Raw genomic sequence first — 19,456 nt, forward strand, 5'->3', positions numbered from 1 at the left:
GGTGTATAAAACTCCAATTTGCACAAAAAAATTATGTCATTTTATTGTAATGTTACAATAATACTGATTTAAAAATGAACATGCTATTTTCATCATTAATGCATTGTAAATAACACCAAACAGGGCTGACAAAAACAAAATGTGCCTTGAGAACTGCATTGCTCCTAAATTTATCTGTTTCCACGGATGCTTTTATGAAACTTTTCATTGTAAACACTTGGTGGTGTCATACCACTGAGTATTTCTTTTCAAGTGCTCAAAAATCTCATTAAAAAGTGCTTGTTCCATTTTAAAAAAATTAGTTTCAATGTCTCAGTGAAGTGATGTGTATGAAACGCATAGAAAACTTATGTGCCTTCTGTGTACTATCATTTGCCTGAAATGTGTTCTGATATCTTCAGATGTTTATGAAATATTACGTGCATTGCATCTTAGGTAAGTCACCCTGTGTGTGTGTGTGTGTGTGGTGTGTGTGTGTGTGTGTGTGTGTGTGTGTTGTGTTGTCTCTTTGTCTCTTATATGGTGTGTGTGGGTGCAGTATAGTGTAGCGTAATATATTGTGGTGTCCTCCCAGTGTTAAGATTATTTATCCAAATTGTTGTTGGTGTTCCATTGTTTCATCTTTCATTACCCTTCTTTGGCCATTAAGACAGTTACTGCAACAATAGAAGAAAATGGACAGGTGCTGATTTTCATTTTAAAGTGGTGTACTCTCTCCCCTAGTCATGATATTTTGTAGTAATTAGTATTTTCAAAACTTCCTGGCAGATTAAAACTGTGTGCCGGACCGCACACTCCACTGCAGAGTGAAAATCTCATTCTCATTAGTATTTTCCTTTGTACATAATTTCAGTTCCTTTTTCTGTTTGAGTTTCCTCACAAACTGAAAAGAGTGTGGGTCAAGATATTTTTTCTGGGAATTAGTGTGAACAGAAGTTGAACTTATGGACAGGTAGGTGCCCATCAAGAGAGAGTCTGATGAAGTCTATTTTACTCTCTGCTGTTCTACTTCACCGAACAAAGTTGTGGGGCAAACTCTTCACTTTCAAATGAGAGGAAGAAGCATCTTGCCATCTCAGTCGGAGGAACAGCTTTACTGACTTACGAGATTTCTGAAGTCTGCCATGTTTTACATATAACATGTTTTGCCTTGGGTCTAAAATGTGACACGAACTGTTTGTGATTGGTAACAAGATGAAATCTATGACCATACAAAAAAATTCGAATTACAGGTATGCCAAATATGATGGTCAATGCTTTCTTTTAGATCTGTGAGAAATGTTCTTGAGCTGGGGTAAGTGTCTTTGATATAAATATGATTGACTTGGCCACACTGTCCATTAACATGCAAGAGAGAACAGCCCCAATACCATATGATGACACACCTGTTGCCAAGACCAAGGCAAGTGGAGCTGATTGGAGGGCTGACTTGGATTTCTGTCTTGGATTATTGCGTGTAACAAAATTTTGTGCTGTGGCAGCACATGACCACTGCCTGAAATGTCATTAATTTGAATTGGCTGAGGCCAATGCCTAGTGTCCACCATGCTATGGTAGACTTCTGCAGTATGACTTTACGTAAACACATACAACTCTAATCCTCATAATGTGGATGTTCCATCTGGGATGCAAATAAAAACAGTCCAGGCAATTTGAAAGCAAAAAGTATTACTGCAAATGATCACTCTACTAGCCTGGGTCTGTGGAGAATAAGACCAGTTGGCCACCTCTGAAAGTGTCTGTAATGGAAACCTGCTGCACTGTTTAACTATGGCTCTGAGCCACAAGTGAAATGTCTGAGTCTGCTGAAAAAGTATATTGTGTGACTTTCAGTATCTCACATGCACATTCAGTTTGCAGGGAGGGGTCAGACTATCTTAAGGCTTGTGTGTGGACCTCCTTATCCAGGGCTAAGCAAATCACATCACAGATTAAACTTTCCACTTAGAACTTACAACCACCACAGATGATTTACATATTCTGCTCAACCCCTGCAAGTCTTCAGTCCATGATGCTTAACGTACAGCGTCTGACTTATGATTCTGTAAGAATTCTAGCATTGCCACTACCATGCATTTCGTTGGAAAAATTGATCAGATAGTAAAGAGAATATGTCAGACAATGGAAACACAGACAAGTCAGTCAATGGAGGCTAACGTTTGAGCCAAGTAATATAACTGTAGATTCATAGGCCTGTCGGTGTTCTGGACATTTGATATCATTGCCTAAAAGGACAGCATGAGGTGTTTCTGAGGTACTACACAGTCTTCTTGAGCCTCACTGATTGTCTGAAATGCCAGGATGCCTGCTTGTCCAATTCCTGATGGTGGTTGAGTTGTTGCTGCCAAAACTCAAGAGAATTGGACTCCATGTTAGTGCTTGGTGGTCCAAAACTGGAACCTCCTTGTCGAAACAACATTTATTGAAAACAAATACGCTTTCTGTAAAAACATTAAAATTGTCTGTTAGTCAGTGAAACTAAACAATAATAGTTCTTAATGGAAATTAATGTAAGTCATATTCTAGGTGGAAATTAATCTAAGTCCAACCACCACTACTTTGCGAAACACACATATTGAAAGTATAATGTTAGGGACAGTTTCACTTAACTTGTGGTGGTAGAAACCACATGCTCATCAGCTGAAGCACTGTCCAACACAAGTCTAAGTTGGTGCAGGTAGGCAGCAGCAGCAGTTGTCTGCCAGCCAGTTGCTGGGTCACAGTCTGTGATACTCGTGGATTTCCTGTTGAAGACACTCTCCCCAGACATGGGTGATTTCTTGCGGTTCGCTACATCCATATCTTCTGTTTGCACGTTCGTCAGGATAACAAAAATGTTGATTTATTGTTATTTTGCTTATTGCTACTGTATGTATTTTATGTCGCATTACAATTATCATTATGCTATCATAACCCTTTTCTTTCCTTTTTAGCAGTTAATGGATTTGAGGATGACCTAAAAATGGTTAAAATAGGTTATCTGATAAAATAAAAAATACAATTTGGGTGATGATTGTCTTTCTGTACTGCTTTTCGTTTGTTTTGGTAAAACAAGTGCTTTTGATAAATCAAATAAATCAAGTGCGTCTTGAATCAATTTCAGACATAGGAAATGCTAAAAGAAGCCATTAACCACAGTTGATCACAGTTCCTTCAATGAATGTAACAACACTTGTTCATATAAGCCATGAGCAATAAACAGTCACAGTGCTTGCACTGATTGCAATATGTAGCATCAGCAATGTGAGTGTCCTGAATGGGACCATCCCTCCCTCTCCCTTCCTGTTCACTTTTCCCAACTTACAATCCTGTGTCCAACTTTATAAGCTATTAATTTTAATCTGTAGACAGTACTGAACGTGAAACTTGCCTGGATTTGTGCATTTAATTATTACTGTAGCACAGTGAGCGTAAGTCCGATACTGTAGCTACAACACACTGTAAGACAAGAAACTCTTATACTTTGATAAAAACATGAAAGGGATGCTTTGCAAACTTGTACCTATTATTGCATTAATCAGTAGTGTATAAAATAATTTTATGTAATGAAGTTAATAACATAATTCCTAACGATGTGCCTTTTGTTTCTGCATATAGAACCTCGTAAAGCACTTCCGCCTTTGTTGCTGAAACTAAGTGAACGACCACCAGAGAGGTTAGACTATTTGGGTGTATCATTTGGACTAACAGCAGAACTTCTAAAATTTTGGAAAAGAGCTAAGTTTGTCCCAGTGTATCTAAGGTATGACATCAAGATTTATTTTTAGGTCAGAGTATATCAAGCATTCTCTATTCCAGGTTAATTATGATTTCAATTCCTTGTAACTCCATAACATTGTTATTTTGCAAGTAACATTCCTTATCCTTCCCAATCTGCCGTTTTTGTTTTTTAAAAATATAAAGTTATTGGATAGATGAAAAATTTACTCACGAAGTGACAGCAGGAGCACACACATGAAAAAGGTGTTATGTATGCAAACTTTTGGAGCCAGTAGCTTCCCCTCCAGGCAGAAGGGTTGGAGGGGAAGGAAGAAGAGTGAAGGAAAAGGATTGGTGAATTTTGGGGAAAGTGGTAGAGTTTGGAAAAATCACCCAAAATTCCAGGTCAGGGGAGACTTACCTGACTGGATGATGTTTTTTTGTATTATTACGTGAATACAGCAGAAAGATAAAGTTGATTTTAATCTTCAAACAGGCACCCTTCTGTATACATTGCACCATTCTCAAATAACTTTGTCTTGTACCATTCCATTCTTGTTTTACTGTTATGAGACAACCTATTTCTCTATTATGGCTTTAGCTCACACAGTGATAATTTGTATTGTCATATGTCCAAGGGAACAGCAGTAATAAGAAATAAACAGTGAGCTAGATGAGAAAAAATTTACAGATCGTACAAGAAAATGACACAGTTTCTGAGCTAGAATCAGAATCTCATGATGAGGCAGTTATATACAATGTAATTGGTAATCAAATAAGCAGTTGGCAGGGATCTTATATAGCTGCACTATTTATTGCTTCGAATGGGTCATTGCTGTGGGGTAACACTTATATGCAGTAACATAATGATATAATAGAAGTTTATGTTGTTATTGTTTAATTAAACAGTGGTTTAGCTTATATATTATAACTTAATTTTATTGTTGTTTCGTTAACCTAAAATTAAACAGTGATTTTACTCATGCATGCTTACCTTGGTAGCATAAAGACAGCTGTTCTTTACATGTGTACAAAGTATGCCATGCACCCGCTTGTGTTACGGGAAATGGCATGCCTGCTTGAGGTTCAAGAGAATAAACTTAGTCTGTTGACTGTATGGAGAATCCTGAAATTCTGTGTAGCCAGCTGCAGCCTTTTTTAAGAATGTGCCAAATTACTTTAGAAATCTATCATTGGTGACAGTTCAAAAAAGATAGTTATTTGTGACCCTATAATATGTAAAGTTTTTAGTCACATGTGTGATTCAACATGATTTCCAGATGGATTAAAATATGCTATTTTGAGGCCCCACTATAAGAAAAGTGAATCCACAGATCCCAGTTACTGTCAACCACCCACCCTTATAAAAAAAGGGGAAGTCATCTACAAGCTGAAGGTGGATTTTGATACCAATGTGCTGTACTATTCATGGTCCTATTGGAAGTGGCAGGCCTTTGCCTACCTCTGATCTCGGAGCTGATTTATCCTACCAGTCATAGGGAGACTTACAGTTTAATGAGGATACTGAATGCTAGTGCGTCTTGGCATTTTTCATATTAACAGACCATTGCCAGATGTGAAAGAAATGGCGGGTGACTGAACACTTGTAGAACCAGCTGGAAATTTTTCTACAAGTATGTGGATTGGTAATCCTGTGCTAGCCCACAGAGCCACACTCTGTTTCTTTCAAATTTTTTTATGAGGTAATGATTTAAAAGTTTGGTACCCACCTACATAATTAGAAAATCACAGCTTGGATTCCTATTGCTCTATTAATATAACTGTTTATACTTTCACGGAGAACATAGTAAAAATTTTGAATACTAAGTAACACCCATGTGTGATGTTTTGTAATTAGTGGAGTAAAAAGTCCTTGACAACACTATGAAAAGCATTATTACTACTTAACATGTAGCGGAGATGCTGAGCCACAGATAAGTACAACAAAAAGACACAAGTAAGTTTTGGCCAGAAAATGACTTTATCAGAATTAGACAAAACACACACACACACACACACAAAATCACAGTCTGTTACTGACAAGGCCAAACCAGAGTAGAAAGTCCCACATGCATGACTGTGTTATTGACGAAAATTTAAACTGAAGAAAGAGCATATAGTCAACATGTGAAGATATTTCAGTTCAGCTTCTTTTGCCATAAGAATAACTGTGTTGGTTTCCAATAAATTGGTAAGTAACACATTTTACATACTTTTGCTTATTTCTGCTCTGATCATGTTGCTGATCAATGAGTTTTTTCTAGTTCTCCAACTGATAAATATGTAAATGAGTCACTATGGGAGATGTTTTTTTTAAGGAGTATTACTTGTCATTGCTGTAGACAAAATCAGGAAGGACAGATAACTAATCATGTCAGAAAACAGACAAAACTCTATCTGTCTCCTTTGCTGCAAAATAAGTGTAAGGTTAACAGTGGAAAATGAGAAAGCAATTATAGCTACTGCATAAACCTTATAATCACATAAACACAGATGAAAAACTAAAACTGGAATAGGTAGAACAGTCAGATAAGATTATATGAAGTCTGTTCAAAAAATTCCAGAACCTTGTCCACAAAATTTTTGTACACTTACCTATAATAATAATAATAATACCTTTTACTTATTATGCATGGTCTCCTTTGAAATAATCTCCTCCACAATTGATACACCTCTCCCAATGCCGTTCCCACTTCCAGAAGCAGTCTTGGTATGCCTCTTGCTGGATTGTGTGAAGCACCATCTGTGAATTTTATTTTATCTCATCTTTTGTTGCAAATCTTCATCCTTTCAGTGGGGTTTTCGACTTTGGAAATTTAAAAAAAAAAAAAAAAAAAGAAAGAAAAAAAAGTGCACAGGAGCCAGGTCAGAAGAGTATGAAGGATGAGGGAGCAAAGTAATTCATTTTTTGTGCAATAGTCATGGACCAACAGGGATGAATTTGCGGGTGTGTTATTGTGATGGAAGAGCCATGAATTGTCTTACCACATTCCTGGCCATTTCTATCTCTCATTTTTTCAGGCATCGCAACGCATTCCGATAGAACCATCGATTAACAGTTTGTCCCTGTGGCATGAATTCATGATGAACTAATCCTTCAAAGTCAAAGAAAACTATCAGCATGACTGTGATGTTTGACCTGACCTGATGAGCTTTATTTGGTCTTGGAGAACCTTTCCTGGCCCAGTATGAAGATTTGCACCTTGGTCTCAAGATCATAACCGCAGAACCACATCTCATCACCAGTTATGAATGTCTTAAGGAACATCTCATTCTCATTTGCGCCATCCAAAAGATCTTCACAGATAGCATAGTCTTTCTGGTCTTACTTCGTGAGCTGTGGGACAAACTTGGCAGCAACATAATGCATTCCAAGGTGCTGTGTCAGGATTTCATGACATGATCCAACTGAAATATTACATTCTTGTGCAATCACTCAGACAGTCTGTCTTTGATTGGCGTGTACAATTTCATTGATATTCCTGACGTGTGCATTGTCTGTAGACATCAAAGGGCGTCCTGAATGAGGGACATCTTTAACTTCCATCCAATCATTTTTAATCTGTGTGAACCATTCGTTACACTGAGTACAAATTAATCACTCATCACCGTAGGCTTCCTACGTCATTTGGTGTGTCTCTGTAAAGATTTTCTTGAGTTTCATGCAAAATTTAATGCAGATGTATTGCTTCTCTAACTCTGCCATCTTGAAATTCACTGTGCAGCACAATGTTCTTCTCATTAAAGTACTGAACAATATCTAACAGACATATAAAAATGAAACTTCTGGCAGTTACACATTAAACACAGGCGTGTGCAGGGATGCCAACCACATTTCACTCCAACACACAATTGGCGCGAAATTACGAATGTTCCGGAATTTTTTGAACAGACATCATATGTCTTGATCAATATTCTGCTGGTCCATTTGGATGATGAATAAGTACTGTGCATACAAAAAGTAAATAACAGTTGTATTTTAGCCATTTGGTGGAAGCTTGCAGCTGTAAAAGCCGTGGTTTTGTTTGGTATAAAATAACTTCTGCCACAATTTTATTTTACTCATTTTCTGCTTGACATGTTTTGGGAAGTAATTCTCATTCGCAAGTGTGTTCTTGTGTATTATGGCACTTATATGTCATGGCATTACTCTGGTGACTTTAGTTTATCTTGAAGTCCTCTTACACAGAAACTCATGCATACTACACTTCACTTACAATTCACAATGCTCAGTATACATTAAAAATGAAAACGTGCAGTAATTGTTTTATTTATTTATATTTTTTAAATACGTAGAGATCACGCAGCACCCAGCCTTTTTTGGTAAATTCCTTAAGCCGTACCAAAATAATTCTAGGAAGTTCATCAGTTAAGATAACAAGCATTTTACTTACTTACCATTGACAGTACTAAGTTTCTTGCCAGTTTTACAAGCCAGAATAAAATGTGCCTGCTTCCATTGTAGCATTTTGTGGTGGTATTGTAGATGAATCTATGTACTGATAAAATAATATCCGTAAAAGAGAAATGGGACCTTGTAATGATAACTAAACAAGACAAAAATCATAGCACTAAAATGTTTACTTGTTGGTAGGATCTGTAAGTGAGATTGGGAGTTTTGTTGATATTAATAAATTTGTGCATACTTTTTAATACTTTTTATTGGTGTGCTGTGTTAACTAATTATTTATTTCTCATTATTCTTTATTGAGGTGTTGATAAATATGACAGTAATTTTGAAGTCTTATGACAGGATACTTGTATTTGTAAAGTAATAGAAATACAATATCAAATGGAAAATAGTGAACAGCTCCAACTCCATTATTTTTCGGACGTAAATCTTGGACAACATAAGTTTCTGCTCTTGGTGCATGCCAAAAAAAATGTGAAATATTCTGACTGCTGAGAAAATTTCAGAAATACTTTTACAACATATTTTTAATTCAGATTTGCGTGTTCTGCTGATTCTCTGCAAGTATACACGTCACAGATGGATAATGTTAATGTAGGAAGTGTTGAGAGAAAATTGGCCACATAGTTTTGTGCAGGAACACTGCATCATAAAATCATTCTTGACAATAAGAAAGACCACCAAACATGGTGAAAATTACTTTTGTACTTAAAAGTATTGTAATCCTAGGCAGTCAGTTGTATTTACTATATGCAGCAGTAACTAACTGTACATTTTTTAAATTTCACAGACAAATTGAAAAAAAAGAGAATACTGATATGTCTCATTTGCATGCAAAGAATAAAATTTCTGCTGTAACTATTTGTGCTTCTTCACTTGGTGACACATTTGAAATTGTTTTTAATATGTAATAAATAATAGTCAGTACAGTTTTACCCCTTTTTGCACGTACAATATATATTTTTATGTTGAATTTTATGTCCTATTTGGATGATGCAGGCAGACGACAAATGAATTGACAGGAGAGCATTCATGCATTATGCTGCGGACCATCAACTCATCAGGTGAAGACAGTGTGGAAAGACAAGATGGATGGCTGTGTGCATTTGGATCCGACTTTTGCAGGCGTTTCTCTTCACTGCTTGGCTTTCAGTTTCGCACATTTTCACCTGCCCTAGCACTTAGTGTGCTGCACAATAAGGCCTTGAACCTTCCATCTAAAGGTAATAAATACATTCCTTCCTATCCATATAACGAAAATGTGAAAGACTCTCATACTATCATCTTCTATAGTCTGATTTAAAGTAGTTGTCACTTGACATTTGCGCTGCGAAGTTGCGGCGTTGTCACGTCAAGCACTGACTGGAGGCAGCCGCCTCAGTGCACCGCTACCCCCGGTGATAGAAAATCGTTTTAAAGCCTGTATCTTCCACAAAAAGTAAGTAAAAAATTTAAAACCCACATATGATGTATATCTCTACAATGTCTCTCAATCTGTCAAATATCTATTCTTAATTTTAATTAGGACAACAGTTACATTAATTTGTTTGAAACCATTTAAATTCTCAATTTTGCAAACAGCTTATAACTTATCATGTCATTACTAAAAAAATATTAGTGTCACAGCAAAATTATTTTCTTCCATTCATTACCAAAATAATGCACTCGGCAAAGAATCCTTAAAAGTTTTCATAGTGCATTACGTTTCCTGTATATAAATTTTTGAAAACAGCGTTTTTAAGCAACCCTATCAGTACTGAACTCGAAACAAGTATGACGTTTTAAAATCTCTATCTCCTATAAATATTACGTAAATATTTTGAAATTTACGTACAGTATCGGTCTCAGTGGTATCTATAAGTATATCAGATATCTTTTCTTAATTTTAATTAGGGCCGTTGTTACATTAACTATTGAAGTGTGAGAAAACATTAACTATTGAAGTGTGAGAAATTTTCACGTCCGGAAAAGTTTTCTTCTTTAGATTGCAAATCTCGAAAACTATTACACACATTGAATAACATCTTGGTGTATACACAAAATGAAATAGAATTAAAATTCAGCCTAGCTTACCGTAAGGAGGTGACAAGAGCTGGCCAAACAGTATTTCTTAGTCTCACAACAAGAATAAGAATTAATCGAAATAAATTCACCAACACAATATTTAATGGCAGTAAGTACACTACACACTAATCAGACAATGCGAAAACACCGCTTAATTCAGAACCAGAGTCAGTGGAACTATCCGTGTTGCTGCTTCCTCTGTGTGTCACTCTCGTAGGGATCATGAACACATAATAAGACTAATTACAGTACCCACAGAGGCATTTAAGCAATCAGTCTCTCCATGTTCCATATGCATTTGGAATGGGAAGAAACCAAACATATTGTACCATGCTAAGTAACCACTGCCGTGCACTTCATAGTGGTTTGCAGAGTATATGGATACATAAAAAATCCACTCAGCAAGTGGCAGCAGTAGAATACACACAAAAAGGTTTAATTCACACAAGCTTTCAGAGTCAGTGGCACCTTTTTCTGGCAGAAGAGCTGAAGGAGAAGGAAGAGGGGGGAAGGAAAAGGACTGATGGGGTTTAGGGGGTCAGAAGGGGTGACATAACAGTTGAGATGAGAAGGAAAGACTGATTGTTGGTTGCACCAGACGAGATTTGAGAACCTGAGAGCTTAAAAATGGAAGACGGGTAATATGCAATACAGAGATTACTACTAAAATGTGCACAAGTTAAAGAGTAAAAAGATAAGTGCATTGTATGCAATAGAGGTGAGAGTTCCTTGTATGGAATAGAGGTGAGAGTGGGAACGGGGAAAAAATAGACACATCAGAGAATGAAAGATATAGAAAACTAAAATGGAGTGAAGAAAGAAGCAATTACTGTGAATAAATGCTGAGATGGCAGGAATTAACGTAAATTAAGGCCAAATGGGTGATGAGAACCAAGGACATGTTGTAGCGCTAGTTCACACCTGCGGTGTTCTGAGAAACGGGTGTCTGGAGGAAGAATCCACATGGTGCATGTGGTGAAACAGGTACTGAGGTCGTGACTGTCATATTGCTTTGCAACAGGATATTGAGTGTTTCTGGTATATGCCCTCTGCCTATGTCCATTCATCTTGACTGATAACTGGGTGGTAATCATGCTGATGTAAAAAGCTGAACAGTGTTTACATAACAGCCAGTATATGACATGTCGTTTCACAGGTGGCTCTCCCTTTGATAATATATTTTGTGCCAGTTACAGGGCTGGAATTGGTGGTGGTAGGAAGGTGCATAGAGCAAGTCTTGCTGCAGGGACAGTGACAGGGGTAGGAGCCATAGGGTAGGGAGATGGATGCAAAAGGAGCATAGGGTCCGACAAGCATATTGCGGAGACTTGGAGGGTGACAAAAAGCTATTCTAGGTGTGGTGGGTAAAATCTCAGACAGAATGGATCTCATTTCAGGGCATGATTTTAGGAAGTCATGACCTTGTCGAAGTATCTAATTAATACATTCAAGACCAGGGTAATACTGAGTGACAAGTGGTGTGCTCTGAAGTTGTTTTTTTGTTGGAGGGATCAGCAGTACAAGGATTGGATGTGATTGCCCGGGAAAGCTGCTTTTGTAAGAGGCTGTTGGGATAATTATAGCCAGTGAAGACTGAGGTGAGAATGGTGGTGTATTTCTGTAAAGAGTCTGCATCCGAACAAATACGTTTGCCTCAAATACCAAGGCTGTGTGGGAGGGAACATTTGACATGGAAAACTTGGCAACTGTCAAAATGTAAGTACTGTCTGTTAGTAGGTATAATGTGGACAGGAGTGTGTAGTTATCCTTCAGTGAGGATGAGATCAACACCAAGGAAACTGGCATGGGATTTAGAATAGGACCATGAGAAATTTAATTGGGAGAGGGTGTTCAGAGATTCCAGGAATTTTAACAGGTCAGAATGTACCCTCGGCTGATACCAACAGGATGGTGCCACATGCCAAATGTCTCGAGTAACCTTGCCTGAAATTGACTCATTTTTCGCCAGCAGAGTGATTTCGAAAGGACTGTGGCTCTCAAGGTCAACTGATTAAGCACCACCTGACTTTTTCTTCTGGGATGGGCTAAGAGGCAAGGTTTACAGGAACAACTTGGAAGATTTACAAGAGAAAGTCATTCCTGAAATCCAGACAGTGACATCAGAGGTTCTGGCAGCACTATTGAAAATCTGCAGCATCTTCTTCCAGCACCTTTTGTGATTCACCTTGATTTTTCCGATGAACAAGGAGTGACATGCACATTTCATTTCCCAATTTTTATGCAAAGCCTTTAAGCGTAATTAAGTGTAATTTCAGCAAATGTTTATTTGTGGGGCCTCTTTTGAGTGGGACATCCTGTACCTAATGCTCTAAATTAAGCCATATATGGTAACAGTCAACAAATATATAGCTCTCTAAGATTATTAACCCTTTCACTGCTATAGATGTGTTCTCTGCATTCCATACTGAGCACAGATTTGATGTGGCTGTACTGCTTACCAAATGCTGATACCTGTGCTGAGGAACAACATTCCAGCCACTTTGAAATACTTATCATCTGATTTTAAGAAAACTATTTACTGAAAAAATTTTAGTTTTGAACATCTTACTATTGGATATCTTCGCTCGATAAAGGACCAAATTTCTTTTCGTTATTCGTTAAGCTACTGCACTGCATGAAATTAAATAAAACATTGTTTGCAGTTTTAAAGAGTTTGCAGAGGTGAAAACATGTTTCATACGGTTGATTGCAGCTCATACATTACAGTATATGAAATGTCGGCGAAATATCAGAATTTCATTTAAAGTTGAGAGCAGAACATTATCTCATTTTGTTCTCGAGTTACTGATTTTTATATCTGATGAATGGTCACATGCGACATGGCCATTTCTGTTCCCTCAAATTGGGACTTATGTCATCATAACAATCATTATATTTCATAAACAATTCAATACATTGAAACAAGACTTTTTTTTCGAATTATGGCACACAAAGAGGCACATATGTTGTTTGATAAATACTCAAAACTTTTTTATTCACTGAGACATGGAAGTAACTTGTCGGTGCCAGTGAGAGGTCAGTGGTTCAGGTCACTTCCAGACATCAATAGCACTGTAAGGAAACCCAAGCAGCATGAGTATACACATCCACACCACCTGGGGAACAGCAGAGCAGAACAGGTATACACACCCATAGCAGTGATAGGATTAAGGAAACAATGGTAAATAATTACATGCATGTCTGGAAGAAGACTGTCACTGTCAAGTAGTAGCTCTATACCTAGCACTGCTGGTACCAAGAAAATCACAGTCAGCGAATTAATTTGCAAAAATATTTGGAACAGCTGTGGTTCATTAACAGAGTCTGGCTCTCAGATGAGTATATAAGAATTACAAGTCTAGGTGGCCACACAATGATGGCAATATTGGTATTGATTTGTAGTTGTCTCATTCTTCCTGTTACAGGAATCCAGGTAATGTCGCGAGCATTAGGTGATGCACTTAGTGGACTACAATATAAATATGTAGATAGTGTGACATGTGGGAGTTAGGGTCAGTCTAGGGAGTGTGCATAGGTAACCGAAGATGTTAAGACGACCACCCTCAATGACTGGGAAATCCGGGTTTGAGTCCTGGTCCAGCACAAATCTAGATATGTACCTAATACAACTGATCTTAAGAAATTCACAATCAGTGAATTACTTTCAAAAAATGGTAAATAGTAGAACTTCTTGGTCCAGAATGAAATTGTTACACAATTGTTTGGAAGGGTAGACTGCCACAAATCACATGGAGGCAGTGTTGAGTCACAGATAGGTGCAGTGAAAAAGAATGATAGAAGTTTTCCAGCTTTCAAACAAAGTCCTTGTTCGGAAGGAGAAAACTCATACATGTTCGCACAAGTCACAAACATTGGCACTGACTCTGGGCATTAAGGCCTGACTGCAAGTGTGTCTGAGTGAGCAGCAATTTAGCTTGTGTGGGTAGTGTTTTAAGGAAGAGATGTGGGGCGGGGACAGTGAAGATATAGCAGGATATGGACAGGGTAACATACAAGTGCTGTCTGTTGGAGTATGCAGGGACATGGTGGGAACAGGCTAGGGCAGCTAGGTGCCACATTGGGAGACCATGCTTAGAGGAGTGAAGAAGGGGGAGGAGGGGTAGCAGGAAAGTAAAGAAGGAGAAAGGACTATGTAGATGTGTTAGCAGGATAGAAGGCACATGTAGTACTGGAGGAGGAGCAGGGAAGGGAATAACCAGGTGGGGGACTGGGACTAGTGAAGTTTGAGGCCAGAAGGATATATTGCAGGGGAGTCCCGCCAGTGCAGTTCAGAAAAGCTGGTGTTGGTAGGAAGAATGCAGATGCAAGGCTGTGAAGCAGTCATTTAAGTGAAGCTCATCATGTGGGCAGCATGTTCAGCAACTGGGAGGTCCAGCTGTCTTTCGGGCCAGTTTGGCAGTGGAAATTTGTGCAGATGGACAGTTTGTCGGTTGTCATGCTCACGTAGAATGCGGCTCAGTGGTTGCAGCTAAGTTGGTAGATTACATGGTTGCTTTCACAGGTGGCTCTGCCTTTAACAGTTAGGAAATGCCTGTGACAGGACTGGTATATGTGGCAATGGGAGGATGTATGGAAAAGGTGCTGCATCTTGGTGTATTACAGGGATATGAGCCCTCAGGCAAGGGGTTGGGAGTGGGGGTGGAGTGGGGTCAGTCAAGGATACTGTGTAGGTTGGATGGGTGGTGGAGTACTACTGTGGGAGGATATTTCTCACTTCTGGGCACAATGAGAGGTAGTTAAAACCATGACAGAGAATGTAATTCACTTGACCCAGTTATGGCCCAAAAATGGATATGTGACAGATGGAAGGTGACTGATGAGAAAAGGCACAGGAGATCTGTTTCTGGACAAGGAGGAGAACATCATTTTGATCAGCAGAGGCATCAGCAAGACCGACAGTATATTTTTAGAGGGGCTGCTCATCACTACAGACGCAACGACCGCTGGTGGCTAGGCTGTATGGGAGGGACTTCTCGGTGTGAATTAGGTGACAACGATCAGAATGGAGGTATTGTTGGTGTCATTAGGTTTGACGCAGTTGGAGGTACTGATGTAGCCACCCTTGAAGTAGACGTTGAAATCAAGGAAGGTGGGTTGTTGGGTTGAGGAGGACCAGTTCAAGAGAATGTGTTGAGGTTTTTGAGGAATGGGGATAGTGTGTTCTTGCCCTTAGTTGAGATCATAAAGATATCATCAGTATATGGTTATCAGGTGAGGGATTTGGGATTCTAGATCGTTAGGAAGGATTCCTCTTGATCAGCAGTTGCCAACCTTTCAGAGACCTTATCCATGAGTGCAGTGAGATGTTAGCTAGTACCTCCAGCTCCACACCTAGAACAGATCTCTTGTGCCTTGTCTCCCCACTCACGTACTATCCTCTACTCATCCTTTCATTGTCTGGCCACCAATGAGCACTCCCCTTGTGACTCAGTACCACCTAGGACGGGGTCAAGTGAATCACAACCTCTGTCAGGGTTTGAATACCTCTCGTTGTGCCTTGCAATGTGAAATACCCTCCCCATCATTCCCACAGAGGTATTCTGCCGCCCACCTGTGCTGTGTGATCTAGCAACATAGCTGCAACCACTGCACAACATTCTACACGAGCATTACAAATGACAAGCTTTGTGTCTGCATGAATGTCCATGGCTAAACTGTGTCCGGGAGACAGCTGGACCACCCTGTTACTGAACGTGCTGCCCAGCATGCTGTGCTTCACTGTAATGACCGCTTTGCAGCCTGTACCATATTGATTCTTCCCAACAGTATCAACTTTTGCGAACTGTACCAGTGATAACTCTTCCTGCAACATATCCATCTTTTCTGTAAGCCACCTGGCCTCAAGTTTTGCTAGTCCCTGTCTCCCACTTGCTTTTCCCTTTCCTTGTTCCTAACTCCAGTGCTATAAATGACTTCTATCCCAACAACACACCTACGTAGTGCTTTCCCATTCTCTACTTCACTTGTTTCTCCCCCCCCCCCCCCCATCCCCATCCCCTCTCACCAATGCAGCACAGCCTCCCAATGTTGCACATAGCAGCCCAACCCTGTCCCCCCTGCATCTCTTAATGCAAAATGCTACCCTGCTATCCGCTCTCCCTCTCCCCCCTCCTCCTCCTTGCCACACACCTCTTCTTAACCCCGCTACCCACACAATCTAGAACCATGTAGAGTGCTGCTCACATCACATGCAGTCACAGTCAAGCCATATTGCTCAGAGTCAGTGGCCATGTGCGTGTGAGTTGCACTTGTATGAATATGAGTTTTCTACTACTGAAGAAGGACTTTGTTCAAGAGCTGAAATACTAGCGTTATTTTTCATTGCACATATCTGCAACTCAGTTCTTCCTCTGTGTGGTGAGTAGCAGGCTATTTTTTCTTATTGTTATTCTGTCCTGGGCTTTCCATTGTTCAATTTTACATAATCTTTTCGTGATATATTGACATACATTACGTTAAGATACAGCACCTACCACTTGCGGAGAAGCTGAAGGTTAGTTTGGACCAGGAGAATGTGATCTTAGATGCAGTTGCTGTAACTCCAGTGTGTCAGGAAATGGGGCACACACCCTCTCTCACATACTCCTGTCCTTAAGGATAATGGTGGAGTTGCCATTTTTGAGAGTATGAAGAGAACAGTGTATAGGCTGGGGATCAGAAAGCCTTGGAAAGTTTGTAAGGGGGTGGTTTTATGGGAGTGGTGCTCAATCATACTGAGTTTGCCAGTAGAACAATTCAAAGCATGTTTGCTTATTGAAATGTTCTGATATTGGATATTGAAATGATTTTTCCAGTTGGTATTGCATGATAAGAAAATAGCCTTTAACTAGGGCAGCATTATTGAACTTAGACTTAATGCTAAAAGTGAGTTACTTGGGTAATATACTGCAAGTTAGAAAAGAAAAAAAAAAAAAACAGTATTCCATATTTTGAGAGGCAGTAGTATTATGGACCAAAATAAAACAAAAATTTTTTGTAACATTTTTGGAGATCAGTGATCTTGTAAGCTGTATAAAATTAGTGAGAAACTGTCTAAATTGCAATGGTTATTTGATTTAAAATGACCAGTTTTGGCCTAATCTTAGGCCATCTTCAGAATAACATCATTAGCTTAAGTTGACTATCTCCAGAACAGTCAGTAGACCTCAGTGAGCAGTTTCAGCATCTAAACATAGCCTAAGACTAGGTCGAAACTGGTCATTTGAAATAAAATAACCTCTGTGATCTAGACTGTGTTTTGCTAATTTTGAAAAACCGAAAAGTATATAAAGGTGTTAAACATGGTTCTATGATGGCTTCATAAAGAAACATCAGTCAACTGCAATTGAACTAGCTAGAATGGAGTAAGAAAATATTGATCAAACAACTTAAGGACCTTACACAACTGTTGCATCATGCCAGTCTGCTTTAAAATGCATACCTTAAGGGCAATGAATGTTTGCTCATCTTTGCTGTTGTGAAACACGTCTACTGCAAGGTCTTTGCTATGATGAATGATGCATATGGCTCAAACACCCAGTGACCGATGATCAGAAAAGGTAGCACTACAAGGTACAGTGAACAACTGACTGCAGTTGAGAAATTGTGAATTTAAAGTTACCCACCAGATAATGAGGAAAACAGCATGTGAAATAAAATTAGAGGCAAAATACAGCGTGTGTCAAAAAGGACCTTGCAACTTTGTAGTGATACAGAAGTTTATTCTGATAACTTATAGGATTGTTAGCTGAGTCATTTTGTTGCAAACAATCTCAAGTTTCACTTAAAAGTGTGAAATGTCATTTTGGTTCAGTGTGACTACCATTTGTGACACAGCAAACATCCCACCAGTAATCAGTTTCTTCCGACATTGGTTGCAGCTAATCGTGCATAACTTTTGCAACAAAACTCTTCTGCCAAGAGTAAATTGTAGGACTGCTTGGAGGTTCTTTAGCATATTCAGTGTGAAATTTGCACCAAACAATTGATGCAGATATAATTAAATTTTCCTTGAGACATTCGAGTCTCGATTACCATAGTTGATACAGAGTTTTTTTCATGAAACCAAAACACACAGGGATCACGCTCTGCAACAGTGAAAGCAGCCATTTTAACTGTTCATTATGCTGACGCTCCTGGTGGTGGAACAGGGTACTGATGCACTACATGAATCAACCTTGAGATTGTTTGCTGCATGGTGACACCTCTATCGATTCTCAGAGTTACCTCAATAAATTTCTACATCATTCCAAAGTTCGAAAGTCCTTTTTGACTCACTGTGTATTAGGTTATATGAGATGAAACAGATAAATGAACTGTTGCCAAATGTTGGGGAAAAAGAAAGTTCAGCCAGATAAATGATGACAAAAACTGGAAACACAGGAATAAATTTACTAATCAGTGTGATATAGCGGTTCCAATCTCCATCCAGCCATCCAGATTTATGTTTTATGTAGTTTCCCTGGATCACTTCAAATTACAGTTTCAATAATTTCTTTTAAAAGGACATGGCCAGTTTTCTTTCCCATCATTGTCTTATCCATGTTTGTAACTCCTCTCTAATAATTTATCTCTAGTGGCATAGTCGTCTACAGGATGTTGAACCTTAATTGTCTTTCCTGCCTTTCTTTCTCACATTTCTTCATTCATTCTCATACCGTCCTCCTTACTCCCCCCCCTTCCACTCCTTCCACTCTCTTCTGAGTACTCTCCCCTTATATCTTTTTGGGCTGACTAATCTTGTTTAGTTGTATTTCCCTCCATTTTTTCATCTTGAGTTCTTTCTCTGTTGGTCTGTTGTTTTCCTTGACTCTTATTCTGTGTCATATCACTTAATTTTATTTGAGTTTTAGTCCTAAGATGTCCTATTTTACTATTGTTTTTTGGTGCACTTTTCGTTAATTTCATTTTAAATATTTTCTGAACACCATGGCTTGCAGTCAATTTCAATAACGTCTTCACTAACAACGTACAGCTGCACCAATATTTTGTTTATCATTACCTAGGCATGTTTTGAGATAAACTCATTACCAACTGTAAGATATGAAAATATGGGTAGGATTAAAAGTGCTTACATACAGATGTCATGATAAAAGTCAGTGTATAATAGTTAAAATATGTGATAGTTCAAAATTACTTGCACCACAATGTCTGTGCATAAATACTGTTAGTTCTGCACATTTTTGCATCTGACTTTTGACACAAAGTTTTTATACAAAACATTTCCAGAAGTTAATAAACAAAAATTGATGCAGCTATACAGTGTTTGAGAAGATCATATCA

The 19,456-nt window shown here is 38.7% G+C and overlaps 1 protein-coding gene across 1 annotated transcript in view; it reads left to right on the forward strand.

Moving 5' to 3' along the window:
• LOC126094919 (RNA cytidine acetyltransferase) overlaps positions 1-19,456 on the forward strand; it is an 84,422-nt gene that overhangs the window by 49,712 nt on the left and 15,254 nt on the right. The window contains exons 15-16 of the mRNA XM_049909566.1: positions 3,598-3,742; positions 9,110-9,333. Of these exons, the coding sequence (XP_049765523.1) occupies positions 3,598-3,742; positions 9,110-9,333 (369 nt within the window). The remainder of the gene's footprint in view (positions 1-3,597; positions 3,743-9,109; positions 9,334-19,456) is intronic.

The sequence above is a fragment of the Schistocerca cancellata genome, chromosome 8 (genome assembly GCF_023864275.1).
Source record: "Schistocerca cancellata isolate TAMUIC-IGC-003103 chromosome 8, iqSchCanc2.1, whole genome shotgun sequence".
Taxonomy (NCBI): Eukaryota; Metazoa; Arthropoda; class Insecta; order Orthoptera; family Acrididae; genus Schistocerca; species Schistocerca cancellata.